The sequence below is a fragment of the Kalmanozyma brasiliensis genome, assembly GCF_000497045.1.
Source record: "Kalmanozyma brasiliensis GHG001 unplaced genomic scaffold PSEUBRA_SCAF5, whole genome shotgun sequence".
NCBI classification, from domain to species: Eukaryota; Fungi; Basidiomycota; class Ustilaginomycetes; order Ustilaginales; genus Kalmanozyma; species Kalmanozyma brasiliensis.
This window is the reverse complement of record NW_015961988.1, coordinates 50981-69936: the sequence shown is the minus strand read 5'-3', so window position 1 is coordinate 69936 and position 18956 is coordinate 50981. Positions and strand designations below refer to the sequence as shown.

The 18956-nt window shown below is 57.9% G+C and overlaps 5 protein-coding genes across 5 annotated transcripts; 3 read left to right on the top strand and 2 right to left on the bottom strand.

Annotated features, from left to right (window-relative positions):
* Positions 1-2556: 2556 nt before the first annotated feature.
* Positions 2557-9279, top strand: PSEUBRA_005086 (Helicase Sen1, N-terminal; the record flags this gene model as incomplete). Its single annotated transcript, XM_016438551.1, has 1 exon — positions 2557-9279. The coding sequence occupies one exon, from the start codon at positions 2557-2559 to the stop codon at positions 9277-9279; it is 6723 nt and encodes a 2240-aa protein (XP_016290402.1).
* Positions 9280-9973: 694 nt separating this feature from the next.
* On the top strand, positions 9974-12592 carry PSEUBRA_005085 (uncharacterized protein; the record flags this gene model as incomplete). Its single annotated transcript, XM_059465480.1, has 1 exon — positions 9974-12592. One exon carries the CDS (start codon positions 9974-9976, stop codon positions 12590-12592), a length of 2619 nt encoding a protein of 872 aa, XP_059320407.1.
* Positions 12593-12815: 223 nt separating this feature from the next.
* Positions 12816-13904, bottom strand: PSEUBRA_005084 (ATPase, V0 complex, c/d subunit; the record flags this gene model as incomplete). The annotated part of the gene is made up of 1 exon (XM_016438545.1): positions 12816-13904. The coding sequence occupies one exon, from the start codon at positions 13902-13904 to the stop codon at positions 12816-12818; it is 1089 nt and encodes a 362-aa protein (XP_016290400.1).
* A 571-nt stretch (positions 13905-14475) lies between these two features.
* On the bottom strand, positions 14476-15755 carry PSEUBRA_005083 (Aminotransferase, class IV; the record flags this gene model as incomplete). Its single annotated transcript, XM_016438542.1, has 2 exons — positions 14476-14570; positions 14654-15755. 2 exons carry the CDS (start codon positions 15753-15755, stop codon positions 14476-14478), a joined length of 1197 nt encoding a protein of 398 aa, XP_016290399.1.
* Positions 15756-16054: 299 nt separating this feature from the next.
* PSEUBRA_005082 (uncharacterized protein) lies at positions 16055-18832 on the top strand (the record flags this gene model as incomplete). The annotated part of the gene is made up of 1 exon (XM_059465473.1): positions 16055-18832. One exon carries the CDS (start codon positions 16055-16057, stop codon positions 18830-18832), a length of 2778 nt encoding a protein of 925 aa, XP_059320406.1.
* Between the last annotated feature and the right edge of the window lie 124 nt (positions 18833-18956).

Below are 18956 nucleotides of genomic sequence, written 5' to 3'. Positions count from 1 at the left end.
GCGGGTCAAACTGTATCGCACAAGCTCAAGCCTTATTTTCACTCACGGTTGCAAGCGACAGAACCGGTGTGAGAGCCCTTGCGGCGAGGACGCCGTGGTATCAGCTCTGAACGAGGGCCGAGAGCGGCTGTCCCCACCAATACAGATGAGTTCGAAACAGCGAACAAACAAAGCGCGGCCTCGATATGTTTCATAGCCATATTGCCCTCCTTCGCCGCCGCTTTCGCCTTGTGCGCGTGCTCGTGCTCGTCGGTGCGGGTGAGGGATAAGGATGACGGTGCCGATATCCGCTGTCAAGAGAAAGACAGGGATTGCACTGCACATGCACGCCGTCAAACCCGAATTCTTTGGCCGTACCAATTTGTTTCTCTCTTGCAGAGCCGTAAGAAATCAAATTAATTTGAGACATTTTCGAGCCGCTGCATCTCTGTCTCCCCTGCAAGATCGTCATGATGGCAACCGAAAAAAAAGAATGGGCGCGGCTATTTTCGCTCCACCTGGCCAAAGTGGGCCCTGATTTTCGCACTTTTCCCTCTGTGCGGCTATTTGCACGGCACGCCTGTTGGTCCCTGACTCGCCTCGGCTTTTCGCAAGCAGAGGCCCATGTGACAGCTTTGCCTACGGAACAAGTAGCCGGTGGCGGCTGCTCTGCCATCGGACGGAACCTTCCGGCAGAGATGTGGCCAGGTCTAGCACACAGAGCTTTGCGATCGCATCATCTCAACGGAAGTCGCTGATGGGCTTGACCGTGTCGGCATGCCGATCGACTGATTCGCTTTGGACCAAATCATCATCGAGGGTGCGAGTACCACTGGCGAATTGACCTTGGACTTCCGATGTCGATCCTTTGCAGGTTTCACGTTGCTTCTTTTATTTTTCTCGTTAATTTTTTGGTGTTGCTTTTTTGTGATGCATTTTCAATATAATAAAGAATCCATCTGTTGCGAAATCTCGTTATCAGGAGGCTATCAAAGTGAAAGCGATGCTCGCTCGCTCGATTCTCGTATGGCGGTGGTCGCTGTTGGTTCACATGCCTCTCAGCTCAGACCGAATGCTGGTATCAATAGTCCGACGGAACAAGCAGCCGCATCCAAACAAGAGACCGGAAGGGTCGACGTGAATTGGCAGCGGAATGTGGAATCGACGCCTCACAAAGTCACTGCCTGGTCGGAAATTTCATCTGTTTCTTCCCGCCTGGTTCTGAGCCTCTTCTTTCTTTTCCGCTTCTCGGCAAGGCAAGCGAGATATCAGCAGAGAACAGACGTCGAAAGAGGGCTTAGTAGGGCGCGACGAGGCACCGAGAATGGCCCAAGCATACAGTACGTCGTCACCTGTCTAGCTTACTCTTATTTTGCCTGTCGGACTCTGAGCCGGCGTCTTGGAAAGGCAGAGCCTCCCCTAGGCGGAGACACCGGCGTCGGCGATACACTATCAAACTGTGCAGGGTTGGGAGAGAAAGCGAGCTCCTGTCCGAGTTCGCAGAGTGTCCGGATGCAGATTCTTCCCCACGGCCTCAGTCGAAGGAGGACCGCACGATCCCAGACTTGTGGCACACGCTCAAGCTCGAGTGTGGCGTCCCAATCTGCATCCCCCGTGGGATCGTGTCAAGGTAGCTGTCGGTGGATCGGTCAGCAGACGGGCTCGTATCGCCTCAACGACCTTCCTCGATCGCTGTCGAGGCTGGCAGATGGAGCAACGGAGCGGTCGAGCTCGATCCATACGGAGAATCTTCTGGCTCGAGAAGATAAGCCGATACACCCAGGCTCGCGTTGGCCATCAGAGGCTGATCGTTGTCGCCGACAGAGAGAGCCACTTGTCGATTCAAGGCCCGCACAATCAAACAGATCCTCCATCTCAATCGGGGATCGGAGCAGCTTGAAACGCGAAGATGTAACAACTTCAGAATTTCGTGGCTGACGCCCTCGTCGCGTGCTTCGGTGAGCTTTGTCTGGAAAAGTGGAGTTGGGACCGACTGACGCGTAAATTGGCCAAGGCGTGTGTAAGACTTTTTGACTGGCCTGCAGTTGCAATTCGCTCCTCCTCTCTTAAGTCACACGCACGCCCAACTTTCTCATTTTGTCACATACGGAGAGGCCTGGCCAGCTCTAAAAATTCTGGCTCAGCTGCTGCGGAAGAAGCACACTTTGCTAAGGTGTCCATCATCGGAAGCACCCGTCCATCACACTCTTCAGCAGTCACACGCACATACTCTATCCGCACACTTATCGACTCAGCAGCATCGCTCATCGACCGACTGAGCACTGGCAGCAATCTGACCCTTTCACCATCATCTCGGACAGCACAAAGCATTCTAGACCCAGCGCCAGCATCCCGCATTCCATTCCGCATCCACTCGTTCTCCCGCTTCTCGTCGAGGCATCGCATCGCACTCGCTCACAAAGCGTTGTTCCAGCTTATCATTCGCAGCCTCGTCTCTTCATTCGCAAGCTTCCAATGCCGACGATATCAGCATCTTCCAGCTAGCCCTCTTCTCTTATACAAGCATCATCGCACCTTCCCGATCCCGTTGACCACCATGTCGCTCTCATCACTCAGATGACTCCTCCGTCCACCCCTCTCAGCGGGCAGGCCGCTCGGCCGCAGCCGCCAGCGCTACCGGCCAACCTCCAGCGCCTCCTCGATCGCACCCGCATCAGCCAGGCCGACGTTAACGTCTTCTCGGACCTCCTCCAGGCTGCTTGCGATTTCCTCGACGCGGGCAAAGCAAAGCAGTCGCACATCTTCTGCTCCGCTGCGCGACCATGCGACTTTGAGCTCGAGAGCTGCATGCTCCGTGTGTTCAGCTTTCGCAACAAAGACAACATCGACCGATGGAAGGCACGCGTCACCTCAGCTGTCTATTCAAACTGTTTAGACTGCTACAAGGGCTTCCTCAGGGCAAAAGATCACCTTCGTTCCACCTACCTCTCTTCCTTCCCCGCGGACAAGCTCGACGCATTCTTTGCTTATCTCGACTCGGTCGAAGAGCAGCTCGCCCTCGATGCCGTACAAAAAGTCAAAGGAACCGCCGAGCATGCTTCCTTAGCCAAGCTGAGCCGCGTAGAGATCTACGCCATCCTCACTCTGGTCGCCTCGCCCAACGCTGCGAGACTCGAAGCCACGCTCAAAGCTGTCTGGAAGAGCGAACAGCTCAGCAACCTCTCGGAGCTGCCCGCTGGCCTGCTCACGCTCTGCATCGACCAAGATGCCTTGATCCGCTCCTTCGCTGCCAGACCGATGCTCTTTCTTAAGCCGCTCACTCCCGAGACGGCCTCGCTCAGCATCTTTGCTCAGGCCCTCAGACGCGTGCAAAAGAGATACTCGGATCAGGGCGCCGAAGCCGACTGGTCCCTTCTCTCTATTCTCCTTAACGCAGCGCCTTGCCTGGCCGCCGACCTCACTGCAGCCATCCTCAGCCACGTGCATGATAGACACGATCGTTTCGGGGATGTCCTCAGGGCGTACGCAACCCTCCTGAAACTGCGAGGGCCAGCCATATGGAACAGCAGCATATCCACCACAGCGTCCAGCTCGGACAAGGACGACGAGTATCCCACCGTCATTCTCTCTGGCATCCTTGACAATCCCTACTTCACCAAGCCGCTCTTTGAATCGCCTCAGTCCGTCTCGAATCCACGCGAACGGGGCCTCTTCTTTGGCTGGATGCGTCCGCATCTCGACACGCTTCAGTCGCACGGCGGCAAGCTGTTCAGCGAGGCCATCAAGCGCCTTGCTAATTTCCTCTTCGAGCGCATGCAGCAAGGCCACGTTCCCAACGAGTGCCGAGCTGTCGCCTTCACCGAGGCGATCGATCTTGTCCTCAATCATTCCGACGAGGCAAATAGCAGACAGGTGGTCGACCTCTACGCCGCACCCATTTCACAGATCGCTTTGGCCAAAGACAGCAAGTCAGACGAGGCCACACGTCGAGCCGCGCGCGACCTTATTGCTCAAGCTTTCGAGCGAGACGCCAAGACGCTCATGCGTGCCTTGACCAAGCTTTCGTCTCTTTCTCATAACAACAACAGCAAATCGAAAGAGCGATCACGCGCTCAGCGCGACAACAAGCAGCTCGTGTCGCCCGACGTCTTCTACCAAGAGATCGCACGTCAAGACTACCCTACTGTCGAGATCTGCGCCATGCTGTGGAAGGAGGTCTACAGCGTCACATCCGTCGCCACTTCGACCGAAGGCATCAGCATCCTCCTTGGCGCTCTCGCTCGCATCGCCGTGTGCACCCAGCCATCGCTGCAGACGCATGTTCTCAAGCCGCCTTCTAAAGGCACCACGCCCGCCTACGATGCGTACCTCACGCGGGTTCGACAGTCGGTTGCCAGCGTGCAAAGTGCCTTTAGAGCGATGCGTCGATCCGACTTTGCAGAGCAACTCGCTGACTACGGCGAGCTCGCTCGTGAAGACGAAGTACAGCAGCTGTGCACCGCAGACGCCTACAGCCTACTGCTCCTCAATCTCTGCCCCGATCCCGACATCTACCGACCTGCCCAAAATCTGCTGCGTCAAGCATTCAGCACTGTCGAGAGTCGAGCCGACTGCTTCCGCATCCTGTTCCAGATCAACCATACCTCGTCCTTCCGAGCTCTCGCAGACTACCTCCAGCAGTTTGTCAACGTCACCGGCCGCCTCATCGAGGCCAACGAGCTGGCCAAGTGGATGGTGCGAAGTTTCGCCGACATCGTCAATGTGCTTGCCGGTAGCACCGATGGTCTCTTGCGTCCCGGAACGTCGTGGACTCTCATCGAAGACCGCTCCACCCTGCAAGCTGTGGCGCTCAAGGCTCCGACCATCTGGCGTCTCATGTGCGAAAGTGTCTCGTCCATCTTCAAACGAACGCCTGCTTGGTCGACACTCTTACCTCGAGAGGAGATGGTGGCGTGGTTCCGAGATGTCACCATCTTTGCCACCGAGATGGTCGATGCCCTTGCCGTCTTTCGTCACGTCGTGCGGAGGGCCGCCGAAGCGCCAGCTCGGTGGAGAGGCAAGTCCAGCGGCGACGCAGACGCCGAGGATCTGCAGCCAGCCGAAGAAGAGATGATGGTGCATGCGCTCGCCCTGCCCATCGAATCGGCTACAAGCTGGCTGCGCATGAACGACGAGGAGATCCTGCGCGAAACGCAATCCTTCATCCTCAAGGCGCTCGATCAATTCGGTGTCGAGTATGACCTCCCTGCCAAGTCGAAGACCAAGATGCTCAACTTCATCAACGAGCAGATGGGCATCAAGGATGCCGCCGTTCGACACACGCTCTTGTCCCTCGACGAGCTTGCTGATCTGAAGGTGCGCCTCGATCCAAACGCAGGCGTCATCGAGATCAGTGACGAGGATGACGACGCGGCCAGCGCAGCCTCGGACGTGAAGACGACCCAGTCGACCGCCAGCACATCCACTCCTGGTCTGCCAGCCGCATCGACCAAACGCGCAGATGGATTTTCCTCTGGCAGTACCAAGACGTCGTCTGCGTCTGCAGCGACTTCCACGCGACCGAAAGAGGAGAGCGACAACTCGCACTGGTGGGCGGGTGTCGGCAACTTTGGTATGATCAGCAACAGCCAAGAGCAACGACGCCGCAACAAGCTCAAGCAGTCCAAGCTCAGCTTTGGCAAAGTGGATCCCAGCCAGATCATCGACGTCGACAAGGACGATTCCTCTCCGACAACGGCCAAGAAACCCATCACGCTCGACTTTACGCGCCCGAAAGCACAGCCCGCGTCTGTGCCTTCCGCCCCGATCAATGCGTATCGCGGCGCCTCGGCACGAGGCGCCTACCCATCTGCCGGCTCTTCATCAGCTGCCTCGAGGCTTCCAAAGGCGAGCACAGGCAAGTTGGCTCAACTACGACAAGAGCTCGGTGGAGCGAATCGCTCTTGGAAACCGCAGAATGCCAATGTACGCAATGGCGATGCTCGATGGGGTCGCAACCATGAGGACGACGTCACCGTCAAAGCACCTGCGGCCGTCAGCTCGGTCACAGGTGCGCTCATCAACAAGATGCCCGGTCCGACCACCGAGGCAGGAAAGGCAGCAGCAGCGAGGAAAGCAGGAGCGACTGACAGCGATTCTACGGGCTCATCCTCATCTTCGTCCGACTCGAGCGACGAGGAAAGCGAGGCGAAAGGACTGGCTGCGCTTCGTGGTAAGGTGGACCGGCCTCGCGTGCCCAAGATCAACCAGCCGCAGCGGCGACAGATCGTCGTCAAGGAGGACTATCATCTGGAGCGCGCTCGGCGTGAACGCGCCGATGCCGAACGCAAGCGCATCTTACGCAGCCCTCCTGACTTTTCCGCTTTGCATCGAAGCATCCTGGTGTGGAACTACGCTCACGAGGGCAATCGTCCTCCAGCGATGGCTGGCAAGGCTCCTGAGTACCGACGCATCCAGCCCCACTTCAGCAACGCTAACGACTACGGCTCCGTCCTCGGTCCTCTCCTCTTGCTCGAATGCTGGGCGCAATTCCAACAGGCCAAAGAGGAAGCGGAATCGTCCAACGCATCCAGCATCCCCCTCGAGGTAGCGGGTCGATCCACCGTCGACGCATTCGTAGACGTCAACGTCACCATCCCGCCAGATTCGCTGCCGTCCAAGGAGTTTTTCAACGACACCGACATCGTCCGCCTCAAGGAAAGGACGCCCGCCATTTCGGGCAAGCAGCCCAAGATTGTACTTGCCAAGGTCGAAGCCTTCAAGCGTCATCCGCAAGGCCACCAAATGACGTTGCGGTGCTGCCTGTCGGAGGATCGTCAAGGAGCCAGTACGGCGTTGGTCAACCGATCCAAGTGGGAGCTCAAGAAGCTCTTCTCATTGACGACTCTGCATCGTGAGTTTGCAGCTCTGATGGCAGCGCCTCACTATGACTTGTTCAGCGACGTCATCCGCGCTCGGGTCGCTCCCAAAGTGACGCTTGCCGCGGACGAGGTCAAGAAGACCATGCAAGGCTATCAGGTCAACGAGCCGCAAGCTCGCGCCATCTTGGGCTCTCTCGCCACGGAAGGCTTTTCGCTCATCCAAGGTCCGCCCGGTACTGGTAAGACCAAGACCATCTGTGCGCTGATCGGCGCCTTTGTCTCGAACCGCAAGGGCCCTTCGACGTCCGTGCAAGCCGGAAAGACGCAAGGCAAGGTGGGCGCCACGAAAAAGATCTTGCTCTGCGCCCCGAGTAACGCTGCCATCGATGAGGTGGCCAAACGAGCTAGAGCCGGCATGCGTCTAGCCGATGGCAAAATGTTCCACCCCAAAGTCGTGCGAGTTGGCAGAGAAGATACTATGAACGTCAGTGTCAAGGACATCTCGCTCGACTATCTGATCGAGCAGCGGCTGGAAGGCGGCAGTGTCTTTGACAACAACCGCAACGGGGGCAGCTCGGCCGATCCAAGCGCCTTGCATGCAGAGATCCTCAACCTCAAGACGCAACGAGAGCAAAAGCAGATGGAGCTGTCCGAAGCTAGAGCCGCTGGTATTCAGGCTACGGTCTCCCACCTCGAGGCCGAGATCCGCAATTTGTCCGCCAAGAGGCTTGGAGTCATGGCCAAGCTCGACGAAGCCAAGGACAAGCAGCAGAGCCAGCATCGACAGCGAGAAGCGGACCGGAGACGCGCCAGGATGGAGATCTTGGGCGATGCCGATGTCATCTGCACGACGCTTTCTGGCGCAGGTCACGAGATGCTGAGTGGCGTTGCATTCGACTTTGAGACCGTGGTGATCGATGAGGCTGCGCAGGCGGTAGAATTGAGCAGCATCATTCCGCTCCGCTACGGTTGCAAGCAGTGCATCATGGTCGGTGATCCTAATCAGCTGCCTCCCACCGTGATCTCGCAGGAAGCGGACAAGCTCGGCTACTCGCAGTCGCTGTTTGTGAGGATGTTCGAACGATCACCTCAAGCTGTGCACCTGCTCAGCATTCAGTACCGAATGCATCCAGAGATCTCGGTGTTCCCGTCCAAGGCGTTCTACGACTCGAAATTGCAAGACGGGCCCAACATGGCCGAGCTGACGCTTCAACCGTGGCACAAGTTCGAACTCACACGGCCGTTCAAATTTCTCTCGACGAAGGGGCTGGAGTCGCCCGGTCGAATGCATTCGATCATCAACAAGGAAGAGGCGAACGTCGCGTTGGCACTGTACGAGCGGCTAAGGACCGACAACCCGCGGGAGAACTTCGACTTCAGAATCGGCGTTGTGACCATGTACAAAGCGCAGGTCTTTGAGCTCAAGCGCGTCTTCCAGCAGCGCTACGGTATCGACATCACCGATCGCATCGACTTCAATACGGTCGACGGATTCCAAGGTCAGGAAAAGGACATCATCATCCTCAGCTGTGTCCGTTCAGCATCCAAACCCTCGAGCATCGGTTTCTTGGGCGACCGTCGACGTCTGAACGTCGCTGTGACGCGTGCCAAGAGCAACTTGTTTGTCGTTGGCAACGCCGAGCATCTTCGTCGCGGCGATGCGATCTGGGAGAGGCTTGTCGCCACTGCCGAGCAGCAGGGGGCATTGCAGCCGATCACGGTGGCGATGCTGCAGAAAGGCGACCGCACTCTGGCCAAGAACCACGCAACCATTGAGCAGAAACGGCCCTCGATCGCCAATGCTGCTCCAGCCAATGGTGCCACTCATCCGAAAGCCGCGCCACCACCCGGTCCGCCCCCTGCCAGACCCCCGTCCATGGCGCCGCCGACGTCGGCTACTTCGACGTCGACTTCGTACGCGCCTCCGCCTCCTAGCACGAATGCCGCGCCATTGCGCAAACCAGTGCAGAGCCCTGACGGTCTGCGGGTCGGAAAGGGCGAGACGGCTGAGAAGAAGCGCAAGGCCATCGTGGTGGAGGACCCAAAGATCTTACCCAAGAAACCTCGAGTATCTGACGAAAGCGGGGATCGCAGCAAGTCGCAAGCACAGGTCTCGCAGCCTTTCAAAGCAGCTGGAGGTGGCGCCGTGGCCAACGGACGAGTCAAGGTCCTTACAAATGGCAGTGATGCGCAGATGCGACCTTCCCGACCCCGTAACCCAGCCGATAGTCTGCCCGCGGGCCAACTTCGCGATCCGACGCGACAGAGTCCGCAGGGAGTGCCAACAGGCCTTGCAAAGAAGCCGGTGACTCCCACGGGCATGAGTCCCAGAGCTCGTCCGCCGAACGGCTTGCCGAATCGCAATGGTATGGGCGACGGAAGCCCTCGTGGACTTGCTGCTCTGCCGAAGAGACCAGCGAGCCCGCCAAAACCGTCGAATGCTGCGCTCAACGCCCTGTTCGTCAAGAAGCGCAAGTAGAAGTGCGAAGCCGCCCTCCTCATCATCATTATCATCATTATCATCGCGGACGACGTCTTACGTCGACATTCTGCTCGCATTTTGCATACCAATAACATTTGTACTTTATCATTCCCATCCCAACGCAAACACATGACCTATCGCACAAGCAAAGACGCATCGAACATGGCAACGCCAGCTGCGCGAATCTCAGCACGAGCCCAAACTGCGTCTCACATTCGAGTCACGAAGTGGGTTGGCGTCCAAGGAAGCGGTCACAGCGGACGGAGTGGGAGTCGAGGTGCGAGGAGCATTCGCGTTGGAAATGTGCTCAGTGCGCCGCGCCAATTCCGCGGGTGGAGTGAAGGCGACATTTTTAGCTAACTTCAACGTAACACAATCGCAATCACGACTTCTTGCTCACCATCATCACTATCATTCTCGGAATTCCTACGTTTCACCCTTCGACCATCGCTGCCTCGTCAGCAATCACAGGCATCGTCGATCGATAGCCTTGAGCACACAACGCTCCACAATGGCGGACAAACCAAGAGGGCTGCAGGTGGCAGCGTATCGCTACAATTGCCAACCATGCAAGCAGCGCAAGACCAAATGCGATCGAGTCAAACCGTGCGCGAGCTGCCATCTCAGAGGCACGCAGGATAAATGCTACATAGATGAGCACGATGGCGCCGACTCACCGACTACGTCCGAGATGGCGACGGAGCACGATAGACCACCTAAGAAGGCCAGGATCAGCAACGCCAAATCCACCACCAAGGCGATAGCGACATCGAGTTCAAGGCAGTCCTTGCCGTCCACATCCGCAGCCGTGCTATCTCCATCACTCCAGCACGACCAGACAACCGCAGTCCAGGAGCATATCGCCATGCTGCGCAGGACCATCGATCAGCTCGAAGCATCCATCCTCCCAGCTGCACCATCGCAGAAGCAAACGCCATCCAGCTCATCCTCGTCATACTACTACCACGACCACGCAGCATCACCGCCGGGCGTACTGCTGACCACCAACGATCGACTGGTCTGGGCGGATGTCGCGCATCTCTTCCCACCAAAACGCGATGTCGAACGCATCCTCGAGTACTTCCTTCGCGATATGGTGTACCTCATGATCCCCGTGCAAGAAAAGCAGCTCTGGCGAGCGTGGATGCGGCTCACGAGTACCACACCTCCAGCGGTGCCTGCCTGGGCGGATGCAGACTCGGAATTGTACGAACCGGGCATCTCGCGTCCCATGGTGGCCAGCTTGCTCCTCTGTCTCGCCTCGACGTCGTTCATGATCCCGCAGCGTCGAGAGGAGGAGCTCGAGCTGACACGCGGCATGGAGGAGCAGCGCGATCAGTGGGTCACCAGCGCTCTCGCACTCGGTCGATGCGGCGCCATCTACAGCAACGCCGAAGTCGGACCCCAGCCCTGGCTGCACTACATCGACTCGATCGCAGACGCCTCGCTCGACAGGTTCGGATTCGAGACGCTCGCCGTTCGCATCTCCGCGCTGCTCGGCATGACCGAGACGTCGTACCATCTAGTCGGCGAGTCTCTACGCCGAGCGCTACGCATCAACTTGTACGACGAATCGGCAGCCAAAGCATCCGATTTGTTCCACATTGACGACCCGGAGTTGACCGACGACGAGGTGGTGCAGATGAGGAGGCGAATCGGGGCTCAGCTGGTCATCATCGAGAGGTGGAGCTGCCTGTATGCGGCTCGGACGCCCATGATCGACGAGGAGGCTGAAGTGCTACCACTGCCTACGCCCGGCTACCTGCGGGACAGCGAGGAGGTCTCGCTCGACTTTTCGCGCTTCGTATCGAAGATCCGATTGCTGCCTGCCCAACTGACGGCGTTGACGACACGCAAGCCGGGCGACTGGTCCACCCAACGCACGCGAGATCAAGAAGCCGTTCAACGCATCCTCGACATCGACCGCGGTCTCTGCGGCATGTACGATCCGACGCAGCCGCGACCTCACCTCGGCGGTCGGTCCCACTCGTCCATCCTCGCCGACCTGCCCGACATCCTCGAGCGCAACCAGCACCTCGACGTCAGCGACGCACACATCAACCAGCTGCATCGCGAATTCGCCGATGCGCTCATCATGACCTCCTCCTGGCTATCCTTGCGCTGCTTGGTGACGAGCAACCTCATGTTCCTCCCCTGGGTGCCGGACGTGACGAGTCGATACTACGCGTTGAACCTGGCGCGACGGCTCATCGAGTTGCTGCCGAGCATCTGGATGATGGCGAGCAGTCCGTATGTCCCGTTCAGCTCGAGTTGGATCAGTCGCCATCTGTTTTTGGCCTGCACTGTGCTGAGTGTTCCCATTCTGGGGCAGGAACCTAGCGCTGCGGCGTCCGCAGCTGCAGGTAAAACCGGCGAATTGCAACCAGGAGCACGGCAGGAGGAAGACGAACCCGATCGCGGGTCCGACTTTGCCCCATCCCGCATGCAGAGCAAGCACTTCTTCAACAAGCTCTCCACTCCCAAACCCGCAGACGCAAACTCGACGCGCTTACCCGCCTCATCCTCGGTCGACCTCGACTGGTTCTCGTCCAAACTCGTCGAGATCGCGTCGCTGTTCAGCAAGCTCGCGGAGCGAGGCGATCAAACGGCGGGGTTCAATACCAAACTCATCCACGCACTGCTCAATGGGCGGGCGGAACTTCGGGATCGGGTGCTAGACAAGCTCGGACAGAAGCAGAAGAGTTTGCCGGCCACGAGCGGGGAGATGGGTGGACTGGGGGGGAGGTTTGAGAGCCAGCGCGATCTGACGGCGTTCGTGATGGCGCCGAGTATAGGGAAGAGCTCGCCGAGCAGTGGGAGTACGGGGACGAGTCCGGCGACTGGGCCCGCTGCTAGCCCCAGCAGCGCCGGTAGGGGCGGTTATGGTGGTGGGGCAAGAAGGAAAGATGGCCTGTTGGGGAGGGAGAAGCTGGATGGACAGAGGAACAGTCCCAGCTTGCATGATTTGGCCAACGCTGTTGACTATACGAGTGCCGGGACGCGCAACCCTGGGTCGGCATATACTCAAGGTTTCGCAGCGGGGAACCCCGCCCCCCTGCCCTCGTTCTCCCCCACACCCGCATACCAGCAGCAGCAGCAGGAGTCAGTCCGCTCTACAACTACCAGTGCCGCGCCGGCAGAAACAGCCGCAGGGATAGGATGGGACTGGGACAAAGCGTTCTTCCCGCCCACTCCGGCCGGTGGCAAGGCCGCGGGCGCGGGTGGTGGCGATGTGCTCGCCAACGTGCCGATGCTGTTGGACACGCAGGACTGGTTGGCCATCTTGGACGGGGTGGATATTCCGCTTTGATGCGAGCTCAGACAGTGCAAGCAATGGGTTTTGCTCAGATCTCATGAGCTTGTGCGCGGGTATGAGACTTCAGTGTGTCGCCCCTCGGGAGCAAGCATCGGTCGTGCGCTGCGCTCGAGCTTGTGCATCTACGTCGTCGGTCAGCAGACACAGACCAAACCTTCCGAACTGAACTCTGCAAACGGGACTCCAATAGACATGACCAAATTCTATGCACAACGGACTACAAAGGCGGGATGAAATCCGAGATCCTATCCCTGGCATTCTGGGCGATGCACTCTGCGATCCAGGTGATGCTCCTGATCTCCTGCTCCTTGAGCTTCAACCAAGCGTAGAAGACACCGAATTGGAACTGGGTGATGGTGAGGATGCGGTTGAGCTGCACCTCGAGCTTGAACATCTTGTCCTCGAGCATGTCTGCGTTTGCCTCGCCGCTCGATCCACCGCCGCCGGAAGGTTGACCGCCACCTGATGCTGCTGACGAGTCGAAGAAAGAGCGGTATTCAGGGATGTTATCGCAAACGCTCTTGACTTGGTCCAGCTCGTCGGCTTTGGCGAGAACGTTGTTTCCAGCCGGGAAAAGCTTGCCGATGCTGGGGAAAAGACGCGCGCGGTCCTCTTTGGAGAGCGAGGTGCCGAACGAGTTGATGGTGATGTTGATGGTGCGACGGTCGGCTTCGAACGAGAGGAGCTCGCACATGGTCTCTGCCGTGGTGCCGCCGAGCGACTTGCAGAATCCGTAGAAATCCTCGAGGTAGGCCTTGTAGAGCGTGTTGCGGATGATCTCGATGTTGAGGTCGTCGAGGTCGGATTTGGAGATGCAGTCGCGGAAGTAGGGAGCCAGAGGGGTCTCGACAAGAACCGAGTCGTAGAGCTCTTCGACGGTGGAGGCGACACACAAAGCGGGCATGGTCTCGAAGACGCCGAGTGGGTGGCAGCGCTCGAGCAGCTCGTGTGTGTCTCGCTCGTGCAGCGTGCCCGTGATGAGCAGGATCACATTGTCGATCATGTAGGCGTACGTCATGTAGTCGAGGAACTTGCTCAAGGGTTGAGTGGCGTTGGTGCGCAGGTACTCAAATTCGGAGACGAGCTTGCGTGTCGCCTTCTCGGCGATGGTAGATGTGGAAATGGGGCTCGGCTCGTTCTGAAGAAAGTTGCCGTAGTCGGTGGCCTGGAGCTGCATCTTGAAGTCGTCGAGCGTCTCGCACTGTGTCAAGGAGGAGTAGTTGTTGGACGTGAGGAGGGATGTGCGGTAGCCACGGACGATGCCTTCGAGAAAGCCGTGGTCCATGTTGAAAGAGATCATCTCCATGGTGGGCGAGGTATAGCGCTCGCCAACGAGAGGCGAGAAGGTGGAGGGAAGGTTGTGTGGGTGATGCGTCCAAGGCGACTCTGCTGAGTGGGTGCTGAGTTGGCTGAATGCAGTCTGTCGCACAGCTGTACACGAGTTGAGCAATGTGACGCTGGTGACGGCGACGAAAGGAGTGACAAGCGTGAGAATGTGACGGTAAGGAAGAATGCTCGATATCAAGGTATGACTGACTGCGTTGAACAGCGCCCGCTGCTGACTTGAAAGTGAGGCGACTGCAGCCAGCAATTCGGCAGCAGTTGGTCCAGGCGCACAATCCAAAAAGTGTCAGGCGTGGCACAGGCGCAGGGGCGCTTGGCCAGACAATCCATTTACCAGATCCATCACGTGCGAATTTGAGGTCTAACATAGCCAGATTCTTCGGTGTCGAGACGACAACTCTCAGCCTCTCCGTGCAAGACTCGACCCTCTGACGACTCAGACTTTCGAGTTCGCATCCCACAAGATCGAGATCGAGATATGATATCTTAGGTTCGAATGCAAAAGCGAATACTGTCCTAGACGACACCCAAGCTTAACGATCGAGGTTAGCATCCTCGGCAACGATCCCCTCCTCTGGCCAGAGCCACCCAAACTTGTCTGGCTGGTCGCCGCACTGGTAAGAAGTCACTGTTGCGCAAAAGTTAGAGTTGAGGTCAGCTATCGATTGCATTTGGCAGCGACAATCTTTGCTTCGCTTGGGTCATACTTACACTCGTCGAACAACCTCTGGGCACATTCACCCGCAGTCTTGCCGTCTCCAAAGTCGATGCGGACCACCTTGTTGTCCGAAGGGAACGTGTACTTGGGGCCCTCAGCTGAGAGCTTTTCGTGCTTGAGCTCGGGCTTGTGCGAGTTGTAAGACATGGATCGCACCGGTGTGATGCCCGCGGCGGTACCTGCCGCCATGAACTCGGCAAACTTGTTCTGCTTGAGCTCCTCAAATGCTACCTGGCGCAGGTCCACCTTCCAGCCGCACAGCTTTTCCGCGATATCGAGCACGCTGAGCTTGGTCACCGATCGAAGAATCGACGTGCTGTCAGGAACCACAAGTGTGATCTGATCACCCTCCTTTTGCACGCCGAGCGCGTTCGAAGTGGAGAACTCGTCGACGTACGTGTGAGAAGCCGAGTCGAGATGAAGCGTGATAGGGTAGCCCTGCTTCTTGGCTGCAGCCGTGGGACCAAACACAGGCGCGTAGTTGCCACCAAGCTTGGTGTGACCCGTACCCATGGGAGCGGTCCGGTCGAATGTGTCGAGCACAAATCCGTCCACGGCAGGAATCTCGGCACCGCTGCCATACAGCGAGCCCACGGGTGTCACCCACACCAAGAACGTGAACTCGTCTGGGCTGCCCAGCAGAAGCATGGGTCCAGTAGCGAGCAAAAGAGGTCGGATGTAGAGCGCACCTCCCGAAGCATTCTTCTTGTAAGGAGGAACATATTCGAGGTTGAGCGCGACGGCCACCTTGATGGCTTCCAAGAAAAGCTCCTGCGGCAGCTCAGGCATGGATGCCATTCGAGCACTCAGGTTCATTCGACGCCAGTTCTCCTGAGGTCGGAACACTCGCACCGAGCCGGTGGAGCTTCGGAACGCCTTGATGCCCTCGAATGCCTGCTGTCCGTAGTTGAGACAGGGCGCAGCTGCATGCACATTCAGGTGGCTGTCCTTGGAGATTTCGAGTGAGCCCCATTTGCCATCCTTGTAGGTGACGCGCACCAGACCGTTGACATCGCGCTCCTTGAATCCGAGCTTGTCCCAGTCCACCTTGGTGGATGGGTTGGTAGCGATTCGGCCGTTCGAAGATGTCGACATGTTGATAGACAGAGTCCGATATGAGGTGGGCTGGAAACAATGTCGAGCGAAGGCAAGCAACAAGTCGAGCTTCGACATGACTCGCCTGTGCATGATTTACATCCTCGCCTCAACCGGCTCTTGAAATCCGGGGGTCACAGCGGTTCGACGCCCTAACAGTGGTCGAATTTTCCTTGGCGCTCAGACCACTCTTTCCAAACGTTAAACACAAGTGTTGGACAACATCCTTTGTTCCCTACCTCCACTGACCCCAACTGCAAGCTTAATAGCAGCTCAATTCGCAGCTCTCATTGGCTGCGATGCCGTCTCTGGCAGCAGCTGATCTGGCTGAGCTCTTCTCCAAAGGTCGTCTTTCGCTCAGGATTCCTTCTTCCTCGCCCTCGACCCCCAGATCGGTCGTCTTCTTCGACGAAGTGCTCAACGTGGAGGCCATCTTGACACTACCTTCGGATCCGCTACTACCCATAGCCTCCTCCTCATATGCGCAAGGTGCTGTCTACTCACAAGCGCTGCCGCTGCCTGCTCTGCCAGTGACCGCATCCCTCGGCCACCAGAGTATCCCGCCGCACCTCAACGCACTCCTCGCCTGCATCCATGTCAACCTTCTCACCGACTACGTACCCCACCAGTCATCATCCTCCACACGCCTCAACAGGTCTACCAATCCATACGAGCCTCTCTCTAGCGTTCATCGTCAGTTTGAATCCCTCCAGCTTTTGCCATCGCATAACCCTCATGCCGACCCAAATCAGACACACCATGCCTCCGTCCGTGCCTTCTCCAACGCTTGGGCTGGCAACCAGCCGCCTAAGCCCCATCGCACATTGAAAGATGAGCCGAAAACCTCAACACCCACGGCGGCTGGCTCATCGCATCGTGCTTATCTCACGCACGAGGCGCAGCACTGGAGCGTTCATTGGCATTGTCGTGTGCCCATCAACTTTTTGGCAACGCCTTTTCAGCCCCTGCTCTCCGTCACTGCTGCGCTCACGTTGCGCCTCGACTATGCGCTGTTGGACCACTTCATTCCTGCACCATCTTCCAAGGCGTTCGTTCGCTCTGGCTTCGCGCACTCGCTCCTCACTCCTCTGCACGAAGGTCCTGTGTATCCTGACGAATCGCCGCTTCAGAGTCAAGCCAGAGCAAAAGCCTCTTCCGCGCTCGGCCTCGACGGTCCCAATGGTCTCGGCTCCTACCTCGCACACCTATCCAAGGACGTCATTGGCGGCAACAATAGCGTCATCACTCCTCGCTCGGGCTCAATCGCTCTTCACGCAATACAGAGCCGGAGAAGCGAGGCCCTAACCGGCGACGCAACACGCACCAAATTGACGTCCCGTCCGAGCAGCAATGGCGACCTTGCTTCTTTCGCATCGAGGCCGGCTTCTGGTCACAATCTGACCCCAATTCCATCGTCGCAGGGCACGAGCAGATCGCAGTTGGAGGAAGAGCAGCAGCAATCGCCAGGCCTGCAGATCTACAAACGAAGCACCAGACAGATCCTACCCCTCAAGACCGGGCTCAACGTGCGCATGCGTACGCTCGTCACACAATACGACCCCCATGTTCACCGTCGCCCGTCATCGCATCAGCCCTCGGCGGAGCTCGAGAGCACCAGATTGGTGCTCAGCGTCGAGCTCGAGAACCCCATGGAGTCCGAGTCGAGCTTTGTCGTCAACGACATCCATATCAAGATCGAGAAGGGTGGAGCGGATCAGCAGGATTCGCATCAGATCCTCGCGAAACCATTGCAGCCCATGGCAATGGTACTGCCAATACAGTTGACGCGCGGCAGCCAGCACAACATGCTTTTCTATGTTTCGGCCGAAGCGGACCATGCGCAGCACAACGGTCGTGCTGGAGCACTGGACAATCGCGCGGCCGGTGCAAGGAACGTCACCATCACCGTCTCTGGCCGGCCTCAGGGGGAGCAGGAGCAATTGGCTGACTTTGATTCGCAGTGGAACTGCGCTCTCGATCTCGCACCGGTTTTGTCGGATGCTGCGAAGCGGGACTACATCGCCAAAGGGCCGTCTATGGGCAGTTTGGATCAGTCTGCTGCCGGCCCAGTGGCGGGCAACGCGCAGTACTCTGCATCATCGTTGCGAGCAGCTGCGCTCGGTGCCAATCGATCGACTTATACTCAAGCAGACATCACGCGGACGCCAAAATCAGGTCAACTGGGATTAGGATTCCCTACGCCACTCCGAGAAAGCTCAGCTCGTCATGTGTCTACCGCAACAATTGCAGCTCCAAGCTCAGAACTGGTGCACCCGCAGACATCAACGAGCTTCTTGGACAAGGCCAAGGCAAGAGCTACCCGCACTCGCACGGCTTCGCACTCTGCGACAAAGAGCATCCGGCCATGGATGTCCACCTCGACCGGGATCAGGGAGGCGGCTGGAGGAGGCCTTGTCGTTCTTTCGACCGTCAGTCGTGCTGGTACCAATACCAGAGACGTGGCTGCAGAGGGAGAAGTCAAGTTCGAATCCAGTCTAGGCGAGGACGGTGTTGCGCGGCCATCTGTGTCGACGGGCGCGAAAACGCTGCATCCCACATCGATCCTCGTGTCGACCGCAGATGAGCGAGCGGTGCGATTCCAAACGGGCGACACAGTCATGGTCGATCTCGCCATCCTCTACAAGTCTGGCGCGTCCATCGTCGATGATGAGGCGGATGCGATCGCAGGCGTGACCTTGTCCTGGGCGCAACCGTCGCCATGCTTGACCAGTCACGACTTGGCAAAGGCGGGAAACAGAGATTCAATGGACACAACAGCAGGCCTCGTCAAGGGCAGATTGATGGACGCAGACTCAGCCCGTCTCAAATCTTCCTTGCTCACTTCACAAGCCGAAACGCTCAATGGCCTCATCCCCGTTCAGGACCATCTCAGCCTCCAGGCCTCAATCCTGCCCTCTCAGAGCAGAACGATCGCGATGGGTCTTCGATGCCTGTCTCCCGGATACCATGCTATTCCGTCGCTGCAGATGCAGTACCAGAGTATGTCGGGTGGTCGCGAGACAGTCTCGCTCGATGGTCTGGGTCATGTGTACGTCACTCCTGCTGCTGTTTTGTGAGCTTTTTTGCAAGAGCAATCGCACTCCGGATGGAACGACTTTGTGGTCAGACCATCGTTTGCTGTCCGAACACAATCAAACGTCACACTGCGTGTCGATCAAGAGAGACTGAAAGTGAGATTGC